We start from the raw sequence: 21,833 nt of genomic DNA, 5'->3' as shown, positions 1-21,833 counted from the left end.
TTGATTCTCCTTCCCATTCCACAGGGTGGGAGGAGAAGAGAAGGGGGGAGTTGAGCAAGGAGCTGCGTAGTGCCTAATTTCCTGCTCAGCTTAACCCACCACAGCTGGCTTAGGGAATGTGTGTTGGATGAATGGGTGGTGAGGTGGATCAAGGGCTGTCTGGGTGGCAGAGCTCAGAGGGCATCATCCACTTGGAAGTCTGCAGTCAAAGACTTCAAGTGGCTTCCCCAAAGATCTATACTGGGTCCAGTAGTCCAGTCTTAATCAACTTGTTTATCAACGATCTGGACAGACTGATGGAATGTACCCTTCAGCAGGTTTAGTGATGATATGGAACTGGGGAAGTGGCTGATCCACCTGAAGGCTGTGCTCCCATTCAGCAGTACTTTGAGAGGCTGGAGAATTAGACAAAGAGAAACTTAATGGTGCTCAACAGGGCAATGCAGGTCCTGCCCCTGGGGAGGAACAGCCCCAAGTACCAGCACAGGCAGTGGTGCCTGCTGGAGCATCTCTGCAGGGAGGACCTGGGGGTCCCATGGTCCTGGAGCCAGCAGAGTGTCCTGGGGGCCCTGGGGTGCACTGGGAGGAGCACTGGCAGCAGGTCAGGGAGTGACCCTGCCCCTGTGTCCCTCTGCTGAGTGCTGTGTCCAGCCCTGGGCTCCTCGCCCGGAGCATCTCCCTTGCTGAGGAAAGGCTGAGGGAGCAGGGGCTATTCTGCCTTGAGAGGGGCCCTCATCCCCGTCCTGTCTGTCCCTGTCTGCAGGGAGGGCTCAGCCTCTTCTCCGGGGGGCCCAGCAATGGCACAAGAACAACTGGCAGGAACTGATGCACAGGAAGTTCCATCTGAACATGAGGAAGAACTTTGCTGTGCGGGTGACACACTGCCTAGAGAGGGCGTGGAGTGTTCATCCCTGGAGATATTTTAAAAAAACCTAACAAAACACCAAAACACAAAAGGACGGAATCATGTTCCGTTCGCTCTGGGATGACCCTTCTGGACCACGGCAGGGCTCTTCCAGCCTGAGTCCGTGTGTGATTCCGGAACTCGGAGGCGGTGGCGCTTCCGGGCAGTGAGCTGCGGTTCCGGGGCAGATCTGCGGTTCCGGGGCAGAGCGGCGGCTCCGGGAAGGGACCGGCGGTGGGTCTGAGGCAGAGGGACAGGTGCGGGGCAGAGCAGCAAGTCCGAGAAGGGACCGGCGGCGGGTCCGGACACTGAACGGCGGTGTGTCCGGGCATTGAGCGGCGGTCCCGGGCATTGAGCAGCTGTCCCGGGCATTGAGCGGCGGTCCCGGGCATTGAGCAGCTGTCCCGGGCATTGAGCGGCGTGTCCCGGGCATTGAGCGGCGGTCCCGGGCATTGAGCAGCTGTCCCGGGCATTGAGCGGCGGTGTGTCCGGGCATTGAGCGGCGGTCCCGGGCATTGAGCAGCTGTCCCGGGCATTGCGCGGCGGTGTGTCCGGGCATTGAGCGGCGGTGTGTCCGGGCATTGAGCGGCGGTCCCGGGCATTGAGCGGCGGTCCCGGGCATTGAGCAGCTGTCCCGGGCATTGAGCGGCGGCCCCGGGCATTGAGCAGCTGTCCCGGGCATTGCGCGGCGGTGTGTCCGGGCATTGCGCGGCGGTGTGTCCGGGCATTGAGCGGCGGTCCCGGGCAGAGCACGGCTGCGGCAGCCCAGGCTCCGGGGCCATGGAGGAGCAGCAGCGGCGGGCGCTGCGGCGCGGGCGGGCCCGGCTGGTGGCGGCGCTGCGGGTGGAGCCGCTCTGGGACCCGCTGGAGCAGCGCGGGCTCTTCACCCGGCCAATGCTGGAGGAGCTGCAGGTGGGCCGGGGGGCGGGACACTGAGCACCGGGGCTGGCCCGGGGAGGGTCCGTGTTTCCTGAGAGCCGGGGACGGGCACGGCGGGGTAGCTTCTGCATCCCCTGAGCCCTGGTGACAAGACTGAAGGGTGGCCCCCATGTCGCCTAACCCTGGTGACAGGCCTGAGAGGGGTGGCTCTGTGTCCTCTTGGGCCCAAAGGAGGAACCCATGTCCCCGGAGCCCCGTGACAGGTCAGGGGGATGGCCCCCAAGTCCCCTCACTCTAGTGAAAGACGTGGGAGGGACTGTCCTGTCCAGGTCCCCTCACTCTGGTGACAAGCTCATAGGGGAGCTCCATGTCCCTTTAGTCCTGGTGACAGGCCCAAAGGGATGGCCCTGTGTCCCCTCACTCTGATGACAAGGCCTGGCGTTGGTCCTTATGCAGATGTTTGAGAATCACCCCCCCCCCACTTGTCCCTTCTTGTCCCCAGCTCTGGCCAGTGCCACGTGTAGGGGTTTCTCTTTGTGTCCCCTTCCCAGTCTGATGACACCCTTAAGGTGTTCTTGTTTCCCCCCGTGGTTACAGGTGGCAGGTCTGGGAGTGTTTTTACCCCATCTTACACACTGGTGACAGCCCAAGGGTGCCTTTTTATTCCCAGGGGCCAGATTTGCGGTGCTCCCTCTCCCCCATTCCCTCTAGACCCCTCATCAGGCTGGGTGTCCCAGTAGTGACCATTGTTGTTGGAGGGAGGTCAGGGCTGGGGGTCTGGTGGGGGTCTCTGGCTATTTCCACTCGTTTTGCTGTTGTTTACCCTGTGTCCCTGTCCTGGGTGTGGATCCCACATTTCCCTGCTCAGAGTGGTTGGAAGGGCTGCCCAGGCACTGCACAAACCCCCGCTCTGGGTTTTTCTCCTCTGCAGAGCGCTGGCAGCCGAGCGGAGCAAGCCCGGCAGCTGATCATTGACCTGGAGACTCGAGGGAAGCAGGCTTTCCCTGCCTTCCTCTCCATCCTGCGGGACACCAGGCAGGGCGACCTCGCTGAGATGCTGATCCAGGAGTGCGAATCCCGGCCGGTGCCACCGCAGCTGCCAGACCTGCGGCCCGTGGAGCTGGAGCTGCGGGAGGAAAAACAGCGTAAAAGTCAGTGCTGAGGGTGTGATGTGTTTTTGGCAAACAGCATGGAGGGTGGCAGCTGGGATCCCTCTCACTGTGGGCAAGAGCCTAGGAAGTCATGATTTTTATTATCCTGGTAGAGGTGACTGTTGGAAGAATCATGGACTCCTAGAATGGTTTGGGTTGGAAGGTACCCTAAAGCTCATCTCATTCCATCTCCTGTCGTGGGCAGGGACATCTTCCACTATTCCAGGTTGCTCCAAGCCCTGTCCAACTTGGTCTTGAACACTGCCAGGGTGGGGCCTCCACAGCTTCTTGGGGCAGCCTGTATGTCCTGCTTTTCAGCCACGGAACCTTTTGAGCTTGGACTCATCATCTGTATTTTTGTCCCATGCCATTACAGATGTGACCCCTCATGAATGTCTGTCTATCCCAGTGCAAGCTGAGAGAGAAAGACCTCGAATGCCTCCTGTGCCAGCCCGGGGTAAGCCACATTCCACTCCTAGAGCCACAGCATGCTAAAGACTCATTTCCAGTGTGTGGGAAGGGGAAATTCATATGTGTTGGGAAAGATGCAAACTTTAGGAGTGTGATCTTCTTGTGGAGTGTGCTGGGCTGAATCCTGTGCCTGTTTTGTGTTGTAGGTTCTGCTGTTGACAAGAGGAGGCGTGACCAGGTTAGTATTTGAGAAAGCTGAAAGTGTTCCCTACTAGGCAAAAGCTCTGTGCCTCATGGGTGACTCCAGACCAGAAAGTATGTCTGGAGGAGCTGGTTCTCACTTTGTCATGCCTGAGCAATTGCTCCAAGGCAGTAACAGGGCTGATGATCTCAGAGTGGATCAGTCATTAGCCAGATCCTCCTTAAGATTACCACAGTGATAACACAAATTCTTGGCTCCTTTTGGTGAGGTTTGATGATGATGCCTAGAAAATTTTCCCAGAAATTTCAACTTGCTGTTGGACATGCTACAGAGAAAGCAGCAGCTGGTTTTCCACAAAGGCTTTCCCCAGTTTTGTGGGTTGTTTCTTGTTCCCTGCTGCTGATGAGAAGATGTGTGTGGAGAAAGGGTGCTTCTACCCATCCCTAGGATTAGAGATGGGTAGATGAGTAGTGGCTGTGAAATGAGCCACTTTAAGGACTCCCATTCCTCACAGGCATTGTATCCTGCTGGATTAGCCAGCAAGCACTTGGAATAAGAAGGAGTTTAATTGTAACTCGTCCCTGCCAGGATTATGAGATGAAAGCAGATCCCTGTGGACACTGCCTGATCCTCAATAACGTCAATTTCTCCAGAGACTCGGGTCTGTCCACCCGAGAGGGCTCTGACATTGACTGTGAGAAGCTGGAGAGGCGCTTCAGGGCCTTGCGCTTCACTGTCCTGACCCGGCGGGATCTGAAAGCTCAGGTGAGCCTGGGTGTGTCCTGCTGACACGAGGGATGAGAGGTCAGCCCCTGGAAGCAATAGGAATGCTTTAGGGGATGTGTCTTGTGTTGGCAGCACACCAAAAACCTCCCACAAAGAAACAATGAACTACTTGCATCCTCTTACTTTATTGTTGCTCTGCAATTGCAGATGGGGAGAGGACCTTGCACATTTTTGTCCTTCGGCATGAATGTTGAATCCTCATTGGGATTTGTAGGGATTTGGTGAGGCTGAGTTTTTGGGATAGCTTGAACAGCTGTGTCATGTCTGTCTGTGCCATCCTTGGCTGTTACTGGGAGTGTTGGAGGGAACTTGATCACCTGAAAATAAATATGGTTCTTTGCTCACCCACCAGCTCCTGGTCAGAAACAGTGGATTTCATCAGATAAATCATGTGGAAATGTGCTTTGGTTTGTGGTGCTGTGTTGTAAAGAGTATAGAGAGGTGAGAAATCTGTGTGATTAAAGCAGCCAGTGTTAAATAAGGGCAGAGATGCAGAAACTCTCACTCTCTGCCAATGGCTGTACTCTGGGCTCCTGTTATCCTGTGGCAGAGATTGACAGGATCCATGGCAGTGCAGTTAGAACAGGGCCTGGCAGTAACCTGTGGCTGACGTATGATTCAAAGGACTCTCTTTGTGATGTTTTCTACACAGGAAATGGTGTTGGAGCTGCTGAAGCTGTCTCGGCAGGACCACAGTGCTTTGGCCTGCTGCATTGTGGTGATCCTCTCCCATGGCTGTCAGGTGGGTTTGTCCCATCTCTCCCTTTGTTCCTTTGCTGTGGGAAAGGGTTAATTCCCTGTCCTGTGGTCTCACACAGGGTGAGAGGGAAGTGGTCTGTCAAAACTTTGTTCTGCCATTGCAGTGCATTTCAAAGAGTTACACCATTATTCTGTGTTAAAGAAAACAGGAGCTTCTCTGATGTGGTCTGATCCAATGGTGCCAGTAGACAAGTGTTTTCCATTTTGGAAGTTGAGGCTAATAATTTGGAGCTGCAGGGAGGTCCCAGTCAGCCTCATGTTGTGGTGATTCAGTCCTTCCCATTCTCCAGCTCTGACTGGGAGATGCTATTAGCAATAAAGCCTCTTTATTCCAAGTCAGTTCCTAAAGGATGAGGAGAAGCATTCTTGGGAAAATGGTGTATGGTATGTGCCCATTGTACCAAAGGATGAAGAACTCCTTTGCTGGAGGATGTGGGATATGAGTTGGATAACAGAAGTTGGATTACTGGGTTTTAGTGCATTTCAAATGTCCCTGTATGTTCCCTCACCCTGATTTGGCCACAGGGATTCCCACAAACACCAGGATTTGTTCTGGTACCTTTATGCCATGAAGCACCTGATGGGAAATGGGCCCCCTTGGAACGGGCCTTGCCTTCCCTGTCACTAGCTCCTGCATTTTCCTCTTGCAGACGAGCCATATTCAGTTTCCTGGAGGCGTTTATGGAACGGATGGAAAACCCATTCCCATAGAAAAGATTGTGAACTATTTCAATGGGTCCAATTGCCTGAGTTTGAGAGGAAAACCCAAACTGTTCTTCATCCAGGCCTGTGGTGGAGGTGAATCTTTGTGTTGGCTCCGGTAGCGTTGGGCTGCGGAGATGTGGTCAGGCTGTGGCTTTGGCTCCCTTTCTGTTCATTGATTGCCCCTCTCTCCAACTGTCTTCTCACACCAGCTGCCTCTTCTTTTATTTGTTGAGAGGCCACTCCAGCTCTTCACACACAGTGAGGAATTTCGTATAAACTACCAATGACTTTGACTCAACCAGTGCTGCTGAATGGCCAAAAAGCCTTACTTTGTTCTAGGGCCTTTTTCCTTTTCTTTCCCCATCTTTTCTTAATGTACAGCTGTGAATCTCTTGGGTGGAATGGACGTCAGGAGCTGTCTTGTTGCTGCTTTTTTCAGAACAAAGGGATCAAGGCTTTGTAGTGGATTGTGATTCCCCTGAAGAGGAAGCTCCTGGAGGTTCCTTGGAATCGGACGCGACCCCGTTTCTGGTTTCATCAGATAACATGGATGAGCCTGATGCCATTGCCAGTTTGCCCACACCTAGTGACATCTTGGTTTCCTACTCAACTTTTCCAGGTGAAACAGCCTGTGCAAATCCTTTTCTGAGCATGGGGGAATTCGCAAAACAGTTGGAGCTTCATGGCCAAAGATAGGGGCAGTTCAGGATAATTGAGCTCTGTTGGAGCACTATGAGCTTGTTGGGGTGAGACCAGCAGATGGGTTTTGGCATAACATTCTCCTTCTTTCTCTGAAGGTTTTGTCTCCTGGAGGGAGAAGTCAAGTGGCTCGTGGTATGTGGAAACACTGGACAGTGTGCTGGAGCAGTATGCCCATTCAGAAGACCTGCTGAGCATGTTAGTGAGGGTAAATGTCTTTTTTGTTCTGCTTTTTGCTGATGAAGGAAATAGTCAGGGGTGTGATCAGTTGAGGCATGGAGGCCTACACTCAAAAAAGCAGTGAGGATATTGAGTGTTGAGTTTAGGGATGGGCTCATTGGAGGTACTGCAGAGAGGTTTAGTTACAAGGAAAGTGTCTAGCCTCAATCTACCAAAAATCATTGGAGGCTTCTCCAGTGAGAAGTAATCTTGGCAATACAGGCTTTAATCCTTCTGAAGAAATTGCTAAAAATGTCATGGCTTGTCCTATCCAAGCTGATGGGATTTGGGTGCTCCTGTAAGCTTGTCCTGGGGTTGGAGGAGCACAATGCACAGGGCTATGGAATAAGTCTGGCTGATAAACATCTTTCTTTGTTTGCCTTGTTGACTCAATATTGCCAAAGTTGTGTACAAGTGTAGGTGCCCCAGATACTTTTTCTGTTCTCCATGGGTAGGAGAAAAGTCCAGTGTGGAGGGAGAGAGGATGTACAGAATCACCTTGTTGTTGTTTTCTGGTTGTTGCGGTGCTTCTTTGGCCACCTTGGCATGGCAGCCATTGATTCCCAGGGATGGGGAGAACATCCCATTCCTCAGCCTCTCTTCTGTTCCCAGGTGGCACACGCTGTCTCTGCCAAGGGGAGGTACAAGCAGATCCCGGGATGTTTCAATTTCCTCCGTAAAAAATTCTTCTTCATGTGCCGCTGACACATGGGCTCCGAGCCCCCTGCCAAGCACTGGAGATTCTTCCTGTGGCTGAATGAAATCTGTGCTCACCACGACTTGGTGTCAGTGCTCCCTGTGGATTTTGTCTGTGTGTCCAGATGTTTGTCTGGAGAAATGTGATCCACGAGCGTTGGCTTTGCCATGCAGTGGAGATGAGAGGGAGATTGTGCTGTGCCAGTGGGAAATGTGGATGGAGCAGGAAGTCCCTTTGCTGGAGAACGGAGCCAGAGGAGAGCACTTCTGGCTCACCCTGACACGGCCACACTCGGCCTCAGAGGGTTTTTCTTTGCTGATCATGGTATTTGTGTCCTGTGCTGTCCAGGTAACTGATTGAGGGGACCAGGGTCTGATGTTCAAGTGAAATGGGATGAGTTTTGCAGTCAGTGTTTCTAATAAATGCAATTAAAGAGCAAATCTTTAGCTGTATTCCCTTGTCTGTTCCATCTCCTCATTGCCATTTCAGCACCTCCTGAAGGCTCCTCTGAAGTGGGAAGAGTAGGAACCTTCACTCATGTCTGTGCTGCTCTGTCTGGTCATTACCAATGTGGCTGTGCCAGCCTATGATCCTGATCCTTTTGAGGAGTCAGTTGGGAGTTACTACAGGAAACTGATGAGGATTCATTGAAATACCAGTGCTGAGGTAAAGTTCTTAAGGAGCTGCTACCATGATGGCCTTGGGTCAGAAATCCTGCATCTGTGTTAGATTTTGAGGGGGAAAAGAATCCTTGGAGCCACCCTTGGGAGGTGTAGAGGCCTTAGGGTAGGTCTGTGCTGAGGGGTGCTTGGGGATTTGGAACCTGGGAATATCCAATCTGCTTTTGCAGTCACTGAGTATTTCCACACTCCTGTGGGAGCATTTCAGGTGCCCTGAGGGTGCTGCAGGAGGAAGCCAGGGCTGCCCTGAGCACCCCAAGGAGGGTCCAGCTAGAGCTGGGGTGTGGCTGTGGTGGCCTTGCCTGTGCTCAGGTGTTTGTGAGAACTCATGGTTGTCTCCTTCTCTGTTCCCCTTCTCCATCCCCCAGGGGAGTGGGGCTCTGGGCTGTCCTGTCCCATGTTATCCAGTTTTGTACAGAGCATCTGGGTGTGCAGGTGATCCCAGGGCTGATCCCATCTCCCCTGGACCTGTTCTCCTTCAGGAAAGGTGACCCTCCACTCTTCCCTTGTTTATTTCCCTGCTTCCCTCACTAAGAAAGCATTGGGACTGGGGTGGGGGTGACTTTGGGTAGAGATGGCTCAGCCTCATCCCTCTCCTTTCCATGACATGGACTGCAGTGGCTGCTCCTTCCCCAGGGCATCCCTGGCAGAGATGAGAACAGAGTAGAGCACTCTGGCAGCACAGGTTGTGGAGTCAGTGTGGTGGGGCTGGGGAATGACCTCCAGGACCAGCCCAGTTACCTCAGCACCCCCATTATAAATCTGCTGCCATCAAGTAGCCCAGTTACCAGCAAGATCCACTGAAACACCCCAGCACGAGCCAAGACACCTTGGGCCAACTCGGGGCCCTATAGCCCCCCCCAAGTTCGCTAGAGATCCCCCAGGACCACCAGGCCAGCTTCCAGCCACTCTCCCATCAAACCACCAGTCAAGCTTTGAACCCTCTGGCTTGGTGATGGCCATGGATCTACATGGCTGGGAGTAACTTGTGGGGGATCTCTGCCCACTTTAGGCTCCCCAGGAGCCTGCCCAGCCTCACTGCACAACGTGGGGGCTCTCCCCAGCACACAGGCAGAAGCCGAGGACCACAAGGTGCAGCCCCCTGGTTCTGCTCCATCACATCCCCTTGAAAGAACCACACAAGACCAGCGTAGCAGTATTGCTTTTATCACAGTCAGTACTTGTGCTCCATGCTGTGTTCTCAGTTCGCGCTCATTTTCTGCCAAAGAAAGACACGAGGAGGCTCATGGTGAGACCTCTGGCAGGGCAGGGGCAGTGTGGCCAACCTGCAGAGGGCAGGAGGAAGGGGCACCCACCTCGTTGATCCAGTCGATGTAGGCAGACACCCGGGTGAAGACTGTTGGCTTGTTTTTCATGTTGCATTTCAGGCCAGAGCCGAAGCTGACGATGCCCTCGACCTCCCAGATCCCATCGTCACGCTGGCAGTTCAGGGGGCCCCCAGAATCACCCTGTGCAGACAGACAGTGTGGGCCATCAGTCCTGGGCACCCAGTTGGCACAGCCCACATCCACCCAGGACCCACCACTGTCATAGACAGGTAGAAGAATTATAAAAGAAAGGCCTTATGAAGTCAGACCTTGCTGTGCTAAAATTGCCAAAGCTGGCCTGTCATTTCTTCTGAGTGCAGCTAAGCTATTTTGTGAATGAGAAGTTCGTTTAACACAACAATCTATTCTGAGAGTGAAAAACAAATGCATCTCTGTAAACAATAAGATTTGTCCCATGAGAACCCACAAAGGGAAAATGGAAACATATCTAGAGAGAGAAAATTTGGTAGACTTATTCAATAGTGCTTGCCAACCAGTGACCTGAATTTCACTGTATTGCTGACCAACTAGGTTTAACACAGTGCCTTCTGATATTTCCTATAAATATGAGTTTTGTGGATAAAGAATTCACTTTCTGCATGAAGAAAATGGAGTCTTGGCTGATTTATTCCAACACTCCACTGCAGCTCCATCCCTGCCCCTCCTGTGCTTCTCATGGAACCTGTTGCCCTGCACAGCTCCAGCACCACTCTCAATCCTACACTGGGCTGGGGGCAGGTGCCACCCAGCAGTGCCCACACTCACGTTGCATCCAGAGACGATGCCGTCGCCGCCGGCGCACACCATGGTGTCGCGCACAAGGCTGCCCCACCAGTCCCACTTGGAGCAGGTCTCATAGTCCACCACAGGCAGCAGAGCCTGCTGCAGGGCATCAGCCAGGGGCCCGTTGGCTGCAAGGACAGTCACACTTCACACTCTGCACACCCCCTGCCCAGGGACCCCTGGGGACCGTCCGGGGACATCCCACTTACTCCTGATGCGTCCCCAGCCGGTGACATAGCAGGGGTAGTCATTGGACAGGATCTTGCCAGCAGCCGGCAGGCAGGCGGCACGGACGGTGTCAGTCTCCTGCACCTCCTCTGCCAGCTTGACCAGGGCAATGTCGTTGCTACAGGGGGACACAAACCATGAGACAGTGGTCCCCAGCTTTGTTGCCCCCCACTGACTCCTGGATATATTCCATCCCTACATGATAAGGATAGAGTTCCATTTCTCGTGGACAATTGTCTTCTCCACAGCCACGGCCACAGAACCAGGCTCGTCATCCTCTGACAGGTCCTGCTTGCCCAGCACCACACGATAGGTCTTTGAAGAGCTGCCAGGGAGAGAGGGAGTGTCAGTCCCCACAGATTTCTTACCTGCATGGCACAGATCGCCCCCAGCACCCCAACACCCACCCACCTGATGCAGTGGGCAGCTGTCAGCACCCACTGGGGGGCAATGAGGGTCCCACCACAAGTGTGGCTCCAGGATCCAGAGCGGCTGTACTGCAGCGAGATCTTTGAGGGCAGAGGCACAGGGTCAGAGCAGGCACATCCCCATCCCTGTCCCCATCCCTGTCCCTGTGCCCCTCACCTGCCATGGCCAGCTGTGGGCTACAGCGTCTTCACCGCCCACCACGCGGGAGCTCAGCTGTGGTGGCACGGCCGGCTGACCGCATCCGTAGGCTGTGTGACACCCGGCAAAGGGACATCAGAGGCTGCCTGTGCCCGTGCCCAGGGCCAGGGCAGGCGCCACGGTCCTGTCCCCCCTGCCCTGACCCTTCCCCATGCCCTGCACCTACCGTAGCCCAGCAGCACGACGAGACAGACGGCTCCCAGCATGGTTGTGTGGAGCAAAGGTGCTGTGGTGGGGCTGCTCACCCCTCTTATAGTGTTTGAACTGCTGGGGACCTTGGAGTGTCCCTGCCTGCTGCTGACACGTGGGGACTGTCCCACACTGTGGACACAGGGGCTTCTCAGTCTCATTGCCTGCTCTTATCACACTCATGGTCCTGCCTGGGAATGGCCACATCTGCCCCTCATGGTGCTGGCACCATGCTGGGACATGGTGGGGACACCTGGCTCTGCTCTGGGAAGGGGCAGGGTCCCTGCTGGGGCACAGGGTCCCTCCCTCCTGGGGCAGCCCCCCACCCATGATGCTGTCAGTGAGGTGCTGGGAAGCCCTGTTGCCCCCCAGCCCTGAGCAGTGACTTCCCCAGGACAGTCTCTGTCCCCAGCCCCTCAGTCTCCCAGGGATAAGGTATTCCCTTTCCTGAAGTGCTTATCATTGGGAATCTCTGAGTTCCCATCATTGTTTGTTCACCTTGTGTACCCATCCTTGTAATGTCTGGGTGCTTGTTCCTGGCTGCCGCCTTGGCTGTGGCATCATTGTGGGTGCTGGTGGAACATTCTGTGCTCAGGAAAGCCTGGGGGTGAGTGGCTGTGCCATGTATGACTGCCAAGTTTGTGACGATTTGGGTGGCTTTTGCTTTCCTTTATGTTTTCACTTTAGATTGTTGTGATTATGGCTTGAAGATAACTGTAGAAGTTTATTTTTGGGGGTTCTTTTTGTATTTTTGTAGCTTTGGTTGGTGGTGGGTGCCCCAGGACAGTGGTGGGGGCCAATGCCCACATGTGGCTGGAGAAGAGCACCTGGACATGTGTGGCTACTTCTGCCAGAGGGAGCCAGAGCCAGCCAAGCACCCCAAGGGGGTCCAGCAGGAGCCAGGATGTGGATGGAATGGCCTGGCCTCTGCCCAAGGTTTTCCAAGAACTCAGTGGCACATGTGTCCCCTTCCCCATGGCCCTTTTCTGTGTTGCTACTTCTGCACAGAGCTCCTGGGTGTACAGGTGGTGCTGATCCCATCTCCCTTGGACCTGTTTTCTTTTAGGAAAGGTGACCCTGCACTCTTCCCTATTGGGATGTTAGGAGACACAAGACAGAAGATGGCTTTCAGACCTAGCTAACATAAGAGATTTGATTACAGGATGCCTTGGCAAAAGCAAAAGGAACTTTGAAAATTAGACCTAGATTGCAGTAGGATTCCATCAGATGGCTTTACTGGAAAAAGGAAATCCCATTCAACTCTGCAAGCAAGAGATGCTGTTATATTCATATGTGAAAAACACCAATCACTTGTTTTTAGAAGTTTAAAAGTTTAATAGTAATAAAATGGTGAAAAAAATAGTAATATAATTAGAGTAATAAAAATTTGAACAATTGGGATTAGGACAATACAAGATAATAAAAACAAAGTGTTGCAGATAGTCCAGGTACCTCTTTCTGGGCAAAAGAAGCCTGAAAAAGGACACCTGTTAACAAAGGATTAACCCTTAAAAGAAATAACCTACTGCATATTCATACACCTCATACATGATGCATAAATTCCATTCAAACAAAGGATTCTGTCTGGTCAGTTTCAACTTCTTCCTCTTAATCCTAATGGTGTCTTCAGGACTGAGTGAGGCAAAAAGGAGTTTGTTTCTTCTGATAAGAGAGCAATGAATTATTTTTCTCTGAAAGATTTAGGTGTCCTGTGGCTGCTATCTTGGTGTGAGTCCTCTCTTAAAAAAAGTATCTTACATATAATAGTTTCTATTTTAACATTATGTTATAACCTAAAACTATATTTAACACACTACTTAAAGAAATTAATACAGCATAACTTTCTAACATAACACATATAATATTCATTTCAATATTTGCAAAAAGGCAATCACAAAATATGCATTTTTCACACATAAGTTAGTGTATGTGATTTTAACCTAATTATTGTAGTATACATTATTAGTCTCCCTAAAATAGTATATAAGTGTTTGTGTGCCACAATGAAATCGGATTCTGATCACCGAGTCAGTCTCCCTGTCTCTCTCCATCGCTGACAATTGGTGCCTCCATGTGAGGAAATGAACTGGCCTCAATGGCAGCAGTCGGTGAGCCCCTTGAACTGATCTTTGTCAGAACCCAGGATGTTCCTCTGGCTTCCCTGGATGGCTTGAGACCCTGACAGGGGGCTTAGAGATATTGGCACGGAGTCAAAAACACCTGTGCCTTCAATTTTATCCCATGGAAACAATTACCAACTTTGTATGAAGATTTACAAGCCACAAGAGTTCGAGCAGAATGATAGTTAATTTGTCACAGTGTGAAAAAGTAGAATTTTGGTGATTCAGAATGGGGGTTCAGGAGGCAAGATGGAGGGATCTTGGCATGTCTTGTCCTTCTTCTTCTTCTTCTTCTTCTTCTTGTCCTCCATCTTCTGCTGTGATGGTGACACTGTTTGATTTGTTTAGAACAGAGACAGACTGTCTAACATAGGTGATAGGTATTGGAAAATTATTGTAAATAAAGTACATGTAGTTCTTAGTATAAAAAGCTAACATCACCCCAAGGGCGGTCAGTGTGGCACGAACTGATCTGCTCGACAGATCTCAGCAGGTCAGAGGAATGTAACAGATACGAGAAAATAATCTTGAAAAGCAGAACTGACGAATCTCGACTTCTTCGGTCATGGGCTGGGAAAAAGGAGACTTTCTAATACCTTGGGAACCATTTCAACCACAGAAATCCAAGAGATCGTGGTGGTGAGAGAACTGTGTCTGGGCCCACAATCACCTATGTGTTGCGACTGAGCCAGGGGAAGTAAAAAAAAGAACTAAAAATGGGAAAGGAAATGTCCAAAGAGAGAGACATCTATGAAACCATGCTTGCCCCTCTGGGCAGGCATGATTCCCCCATGGCAAAGCAGGACCTTCAGTCACTTTTACTCCCATCCTGGAGAATGCATTTTAAGATGTTGAAAAAGCAAGAGCGGCCGGATGCTGCAGGCCCCCTACCCTGCTCTGTCTCTCCTCACTCTGACTCTCCCTGCCCACCTGAAACTTGCACCTCTCGGTCTGAAGACCAGCTGCAGCCATCAACCCTGCCCAGACAAAGGAGGGGGAGGCATCCTTTCTCACAGTCATTAGCAGTTTATATTGCTGACTGCGGCTCTAGCAGTGAGGAGGGGGAGCCCTTTGATCCAGGGCAGATAGACTCAGATTATGAGATCCATTCCCTCCTGACCCTTGTGATAAATGCATCCATTTATCTAAAAGAAAAAGACTTGGACCCCCAAACTTTCTTTGTGTGCAGGAAATCTAGGCATTCGCAAAAAGGACTGTTTCGAAAAGAGGGAGGCCTGTGAAAAACTCCAGTCACTTGTTTTAAAATTTTAGAAGTTTAATAGTAATAAAATGGTTATAAAAATAGTAATAAAAATTAGAGCAATAAGAATTTGGACAATCAGAGTTAGGACAATAGAAGACTATAAAAAGCAAAGAAATATGGATGTTCAGATACTCTCCTAGGGCAATTAAGCCCCGAAAGCACCCCTGCTAACAAAGGACTAACCCTTAAAAGCAATAGCCTGTTGCATATTCATACAGTTCATACATGATGCATAAATTCTTTTCAAACAGAGGGTCTTCTGTGGTTATTGTCAACTTCTCCCTCTTAATCCTTTTGGCTCCTCACAGGCAGGAAGGAGATGGAAAAAAGTTGGTCTTTTCTGATAAGGAGGCAGTAATTCTTCTCTTGGGGATTTAGGTGTTTTGTTGCTGTTATCTCTGTGCAAAGAATTTCTTGATTGTCTCATCCTTTTCTTGAGCTAGTTAAAAAAGTATCTTACATCGCACAGTTTCTATTTTAACATTATATTATAGCCTAAAACTATATTTACCCCACTACTTTAAAAAATACACTATTACTGTTATAAATGAATACTCCGATTTAATAATTAAGGAAATTTATTAAATAATCAAAGAATGAATTCGGAAAAAGCCAAAAGCACTTTGACTCTTAGCCAGGCCATCAGAGTCGGGGATAGCCAGGATTTGGCCTCTATCACACCAAAGTCCCCGTGTGTCTCCAAATGTCATTTCTAAGGGGTTTGTTTTATACAGTTTTTTGGGCTCTGGAAGGGCCATTTTGTAGTGTTTTCTTTTTTGCTGCTGTGTTTCTCAGAACTGGTGAATACTTCTCGAGACAGTCATCCTCCTGGTGTTTGAATCTCCATCCTTATCACTTATTACTATTACTGCTACACTACTACAACTGCTACACTACGCTACTACACTATTACTGCTTGTTGCCTGACACTGGCTTTAATACACAAAATGCTGTGGTTTTTAATTTCCTATAGCACAAATTATTTTATAACATATATTACACTACTAATTAATACAACATAACACACATAATATTCCTTTTTAATATCTGCTGTAATGTATGGTAGGGATAATTCATGCTATTAATGTATGGCATAAAAGATTGTAAAAATCCAAAACTATGTCTCAGAACACCTCGGCCGAGAGCAGCTGTCTATTCAGATTACAACGAATTCCCAGACACAAGCTAAGATAATGATCGATGCTTTAACGTAAAAATAGAAGCTTCCAGGGCGATGATCGCCGGTATCTCGAGTCGTTGGGAACCACCTAAGAGCAATTATCACCTTGCTGATTGCATCAATCAAGATAGTCAGCAGCACCAAACTAATACATCTGAATACATGGCTTCCTTGGAGCCCATCAACACTGACAACACACCTGGAACCAGTCTTTGTCCAGCTCTGCACATTGAAATAAACAGTGATGAATGTGAAGAGTTACAAAAGAAATTTGGTCATCTTTGCCTCGGGCACAATAAACTGTATAAAACCTCGCTGCAAGAAGCGGCATTCATGAACAGGGGAGACTCTGACACTCTAGGGGCTGATCCAGGGCTCAACGCTGTCTCTTTGGTTGTGGTGGTTTTGGAAACTGAAATTTGGTCGCACAAATAGATTAATAAATCTTTCCAAAATTTTTGATAATTTGGCTCACGATTGATCATTTATAATGTCTGCGAAGAGCCAATTATGTAATATGTACTTTTCACAAGGTCAGATCCAAAACTCCTGGTATTTACCCTTGGTGCTGCAATCAACTTCGGTCTAAGTATGCTTTTGAAGGGTGTCCAATACCGGGAAACCGAAGCTGTAGTGTGGCACCATGTGAGCAGGGAGATGGCCCAGCCCATGCCTCAGAGTGGACCACACCTCCGCCCAGCCACTGCCCCAGGCAGCCTTCACCAGACCACAGGAGCCCTGGCTGGACCGTCACTGATCAGCCACCCCAGGCAGTCCAAGAATGGACCTGGCAACCTCCGACACAGTAATGTTGCTTGATTCATCTTTTCATTTGCTTCCCACAGGAGTTTTCAGACCACCTGGACAGCGTATGCACACTTTGTTTGTTCTCCTTGGAGCTATTGACTCTGCTCCTAGCATGGACTCTCCAGCCGCCCTGTGTAGTCCTGGCTAGGAGCAATATAGGCGAATGTGGCATTCACATTCTCTGAATAGTATTCCTTCGCCCAGGGTTTTTCTCCTGGGAAGATGAAAGGCAGCGAGAGGCCTCAGAGAAAAGAAAAACAATCCTTATCTCATTTGCTTTTCCTGTGTTGTTCTCATGTGGAATGTGTTTGGAGATTGGTTACCCAAGGTGATTTCTTGATTGGACTCTGGTGTGAGTTGTTTTGACTCAATGGTCAATTACGGCCAGGCTGTGTCGGGACTCTAGAAAGAGTCACAATATCTTTTTAACATTCAGTAAATATCTTCTCTGTATTCTATAGTATAGTATAGTATAGTATAGTATAGTACAGTATAGTATTCTTTAATATAATATAGTATACTAAAGCAATAAATTAGCCTTCTGACAACATGGAGTCCTCCTCACCATTCCTCCTGGATGTCGGGAAAAAATATTTATGATTGCCCACCTCATCTTTTCCCTGACAGCACTGCTATCTGCATCCCTGATAACTGAAAAGAGGGAGAGGGGTTTTGGTTCTACAGGGCTCCCACAGATTTTTTGCTTCCACAGTTCTCAGCGTCCCACATGCCAACGCAAAGTGACTCTGAAAGGCAGAGACACTCCTAACAGGATTCATTGATACAAGAGCTAATATGACTGTTATCTCAAAAAGCCAATGGCCCAGTGAGTGGCCATTAACTCTCTTGTGTGGGTGGGAATAGTGAAAGCCTGCAAAGCTAACACTCGGTGCAAATAACAGGGCCTGATGGGTGGACAGCCACAGTTAAACATTTTGTGCTGCCTGTCCCCCTGGTTTTATGGGGGAGGGATGTGTTAACACAGTGGGGAATCTTCATGCATTCAGATTTTGTATAGGAGTCGTTGGGGACACTCACAACCCCATAATGGTCCCTGGCTGAAGAGCCCCAGGCACTTTGAAGCATTGGAAGGTATAGGGGCCTGAGTAAATATATGTATTGCAGTAAAAGATCTCTGTATTGTATAAGTGATCCTGCCCTGATTCTAGTTATTGTAAATGGGCTGCAGCTGCGATGCCCTTAATTGGGCAGCAGCTGTAGCCTGTGGAGGTAGCTGGGATAAAAGGGGGTGGGGCAGCCAGGGAGAGCTGGAGAGGAGCCCTGACTGAAAAGCAATAACACTGCTGTGAAGAGCTGCTGTGAGAAGGTATGCGACTCTAGAAATAGGATAACAACGATATGAATACAACAATTGGTGACCCCGATGTGATAGAGACACGCAGCCTGAAGAGATGTGATCGAAGATAGGACAGCTGAGAGCTGTGGCAGCCTGGGGGCTGGGACAGAGAAGACAGCCGAGAGCTGTGGCAGCCTGAGAGCAGGGACAGATATGTAGAAGAAAGAAGCAAGAGCTTTGAATCAAGGAGCTGTGACAGTAGAGAGCTGTGAGAAGCATGGCCTTTGAGGAAAGGAGCCTGAGAAGATCTAGGGAAATGTATGTATTCAAGACAGCTGAGAGCTGTGGCAGCCTGAGAGCTGGGACAGATATGTATATTGTAACTGTGTAATTGAAAAATTGTTAAAAGAACAGGGGGAAATATAGGGGCCTGAGTAAATATATGTATTGCAGTAAAAGATCTCTGTATTGTATAAGTGACCCTGCCCCAATTCTAGTTATTGTAAATGGGCTGCAGCTGTGATGTCCTTAATTGGATGGCAGCTGTAGCCTGTGGAGGTAGCTGGGATAAAAGGGGGTGGGGCAGCCAGGGAGAGCTGGAGAGGAGCCCTGACTGAAAAACAACAACAACACTGCTGTGAAGAGCTGTGTATGAGAACGTATGCGACTCTAGAAATAGGATAACAACAATATGAATACAACAGGAAGGAGCAACCCAGGTGTCAAAAGCCACAGTTCATAGAGATCTAAAGCCCCGAGGGATACCTAGCCCTGGTCAAACTGGTATATTACCAGTTGCTTGTGGTTTTTTAACAATGTATTTTGTTGTGAATTTTTCGGTACAGCCATTTAGTACTATATAACTAAATATTTTTTTATTTTAGCCTTCAATGTTTATATCCTGTTACTCTTACTAAGCTGTCACGATCTGTCCTAGTGAACAGATGACATGGTGGTTTGTAGGAGTGATCTCAAGGTGCAAAAGAACCGACACGGTACAAGGGGGTTTGCAGTAATAATCAAAACAAATGCACCTTTATTGAATGACCACAGCAAAATGTGATAGAGGGATTAAGGGAGAGCAAAAGATAAAGAGAGAGAAGAGAGAGACAGGGGGACATAGCTACCAACGCAGAGACGAAGTCCTTTGGTCCAGTCCAGTCGAGGATCCACCTGTTACGCTGGGGAGCTGGGGAGATCTCGAAATATCTAGCTAACTCAGAGGTTTTTATTATGATAATTCTATTGAAAATTGTGGGGGGGCGGGCGGAAAACAGATACACTATGGAATAGATGTAACAGCTAGTCCATGTTCTCAACAGTAAATGAGAGCCATGGTTTTCCTGGTCCAGTGGTCACAGCCTGCAGGCAAACATCTCGCTTTGGTCAGCTTTGGTCCCCCATACACCTCCCCCGGGCTGGAGGTTTCAGTCCCAGTCCTTGGAAGGAGGAGAGGGGTCTTTTCACATGGGGGTTTCATGTCTCAGTCCTTGATGGAGAAGCTTCTTACATCCCAGTCTGTCTGTCACGGTGGTTGTAAAACAGGTGAGGGTCTTCTGTGGGACACACCCGGAACTCAGGAGAAGTCCAGCCAGGCCGAGAGGTGGCACAGCTTCCAAGGCTATTGTTGCAAATGGGGCACTGTGCTCCCCCTTCTTAGCATAGAGCAAACAACACCTCTGAAAACAAATAACACTGCTTTCAGGTCTCAGGGCCTTTGGCGAGTGACTTTCTCCTTCAGAGCCAGAGATTCTAGACGGTGGGGAGGTCTTCTCTTCAGTGGTCCCCCAATGACAATCGTGAGGCAGATGAGGGAAAATTCAGACAGACTCTCACATAAGCCAAACTTAAATCTATCCTACAAGTAATATTTAGAGCTGCTGCAGGGGGTGCAGCCACCCCTTCCTGGCACCAGCCAGTGTTGAGATTTATCTTCTAATTTTAATAATTTGTGATTTTTCACAGGATTGTTACTAGAAAAACTCAAAGGTGCTTTTATAGAGGTGGTTTCTTCTTACGTATTAGTAACATAGCAAACCTGCATAGTTCACTGAGAGTAATTAGATAAATTGTAAATTCAAGAATCTTTAACTGACATTCAAGACAAACTTTGAAGTAAATCTGCAGTAATTACTTGAGACTTAACCCCACTGTCAGCTTTATTAAGTGCTTGCTTTTTACTTCATAGCTCTAACAACATAATTTTATTGTAAATATTTCAGTACAGTTGTTTACTTGCATGTTGTTTACTTTGATGTTGTGAAAAATGCCATTCACTTGTGTTAAAATTTTAGAAGTTTAATAGTAATAAAATAGTAATGAAAATAGTAATAAAAATTAGGACAATAAGAGACAATAAAAAGCAAAGAACTACAGATGTCTGGGTGCCTGGCATTCTGCCAAAAGGCACACCTTGCTAACAAAGGATTACCCCTTAAAAGCAATAGCCTATTGCATATTCATATATCTCATACATGATTCAAAATTCCTTTCAAACTAGGGTGTTTCTGCTTAATTTCAGCTTCCCTCCCCCATCTTGTAAATCAATCTTCTTTGGTTCCTCAAAGTCTGGGCCTTCCTGATAAGGAGGCAATAATTATTTTCTTAGGATCTTGTTCTCTGTTTGCTTCTATCTCTATCTTTTCCATTCTTTGAGCTAGTTACAAAAAGTATCTTACATCACAGAGTTTCTATCTAATATTATGCTATAGCCTAAAAACTATATTTACCACACTACTTAAAAGAGATTAATACAGCATAACTTTCCAACATCACACATATAGTATTCATTTTAATATTTGAAAAGAGCCAATCATGTAATATGCATTTTTCACGATGTTTAACTGTTTGACAAATTTTCAGTAACCTTTTTGTAATAATAGATTTTAAATAAGTTAATTCTAGTTAAGATTAATTTTTGTTTAGTCTCAGTGGTGCTAACTTTAAGTTCTTTTAGATATATTTATTAAGGTTAAGTTTTAGTGAAGTTGATTTTAAGTTTTGTTGAAGCTTACCTGTCTGAATTACTTTTGCTATTACATTTGCTATAGAAGTGAATCACATAATGCCTGAATGAATTTTTGTCAAAATTTGCTCATTTAAATTACAAGATACAACTTTTTTACTATAGCAATTAGAATAATTTTTGCTATTTTATTTTTTTATAAGTAGTACTGGAAAATGAGTCGCCATATTATGATTGCTATTAGTTGTGGGTTATTTAATGCTTTATTTTTTATCTTTTTGCCTTAATGTCATATATGTCTAGGAAAATATAACCTCAATTTCTTAAAGACTTCAATTATAACCTGAATTTCTTATATGAGTTCCTACTGATGTATTAGTAACTCTGATTATGCTGTTAATCTTATGATATCAATTCATTGACTTTTATAACAAGCATTACTTTAATAATTTGCTATGTGTCTATGTTTACCTGTTTAACTAATGCTAAATGACAAAACCAGCTACTTTACAAATCTTCATATATCTCTGTATAGCTATATATAAGACATATATTATTTTTCTAACTACTATTACTAAGACGTTTCTAAAATAAAGAGATTTTTCCACCTATAAGCCTGGACACTTGGTCAAGTCCTCATTTTAACTGGAAGAGAAATTTTTCTACACCGAAACTATACTCAAGTAATTTTGACTTGCTGAATTTGGACCTATAATAGCTAAATCTCTGTTTCAAGTGAACTTGAAATCATACCTGGGAATGATTTTTAAAGCTCTCACTTTAAAAATCTAAAGCTTGCCAAATAGTACAGACTCTAAGTAATAGTACAATGTTTAAGAAATTGATAACACATTGTTTTAAATTGCCCTTCTATTTTTCACATGCTACTAATTGTATCTATTAAAATCAGATTCTGATCACCGAATCAGTCTTCCCCATCTCTCTTCATTGCT

The 21,833-nt window shown here is 48.0% G+C and overlaps 2 protein-coding genes across 5 annotated transcripts in view; one reads left to right on the top strand and one right to left on the bottom strand.

Annotated features, from left to right (window-relative positions):
• CASP9 (caspase 9) overlaps positions 1 to 21,833 on the top strand; it is a 39,653-nt gene that overhangs the window by 1,019 nt on the left and 16,801 nt on the right. Inside the window, exons 1-12 of one of the 4 annotated variants that reach the window (XR_008484222.1) lie at positions 1,593 to 1,816; positions 2,715 to 2,934; positions 3,311 to 3,391; positions 3,552 to 3,583; positions 4,136 to 4,312; positions 4,986 to 5,075; positions 5,743 to 5,890; positions 6,237 to 6,416; positions 6,595 to 6,704; positions 7,328 to 7,500; positions 7,902 to 8,078; positions 9,481 to 9,650. Coding sequence is in view for 2 of the 4 variants with exons in the window: in XM_054294502.1 (XP_054150477.1) it covers positions 1,685 to 1,816; positions 2,715 to 2,934; positions 3,311 to 3,391; positions 3,552 to 3,583; positions 4,136 to 4,312; positions 4,986 to 5,075; positions 5,743 to 5,890; positions 6,237 to 6,416; positions 6,595 to 6,704; positions 7,328 to 7,420 (1,263 nt within the window). In the remaining 2 variants the exon portion in view is untranslated. The other 3 variants (XR_008484223.1, XM_054294502.1, XM_054294504.1) reach the window with 3 other exon arrangements.
• LOC128949613 (chymotrypsin-C-like) lies at positions 8,979 to 11,264 on the bottom strand. Its single transcript, XM_054294505.1, has 7 exons — positions 11,225 to 11,264; positions 11,017 to 11,108; positions 10,843 to 10,940; positions 10,631 to 10,756; positions 10,413 to 10,549; positions 10,186 to 10,331; positions 8,979 to 9,561 (listed from the first exon to the last, which is right to left on the bottom strand). Exons 1-7 carry the CDS (start codon positions 11,262 to 11,264, stop codon positions 9,337 to 9,339), a joined length of 864 nt encoding a protein of 287 aa, XP_054150480.1. The 3' UTR covers positions 8,979 to 9,336.

This window comes from Melozone crissalis, unplaced genomic scaffold (genome assembly GCF_028551555.1).
Source record: "Melozone crissalis strain CALT ecotype California unplaced genomic scaffold, PUWL_Pcris_2 ptg000251l_1, whole genome shotgun sequence".
NCBI lineage: Eukaryota > Metazoa > Chordata > Aves > Passeriformes > Passerellidae > Melozone > Melozone crissalis.
Note: the sequence above shows the minus strand (reverse complement) of the source record. Positions and strands in the feature narration are given on the sequence as shown.

Excerpts from the sequence above, each read along its gene's own strand:
- LOC128949613 (XM_054294505.1), bottom strand. The coding sequence starts at position 11,264 with ATGCTGGGAGCCGTCTGTCTCGTCGTGCTGCTGGGCTACG. Across the intron at positions 10,332-10,412 it reads CGGCTGGGGACGCATCAGGA|CCAACGGGCCCCTGGCTGAT; the intron begins GTAAGTGGGATG and ends CTGTCCTTGCAG. Across the intron at positions 9,562-10,185 it reads GCATCGTCTCTGGATGCAAC|GGTGATTCTGGGGGCCCCCT; the intron begins GTGAGTGTGGGC and ends CTGTCTGCACAG.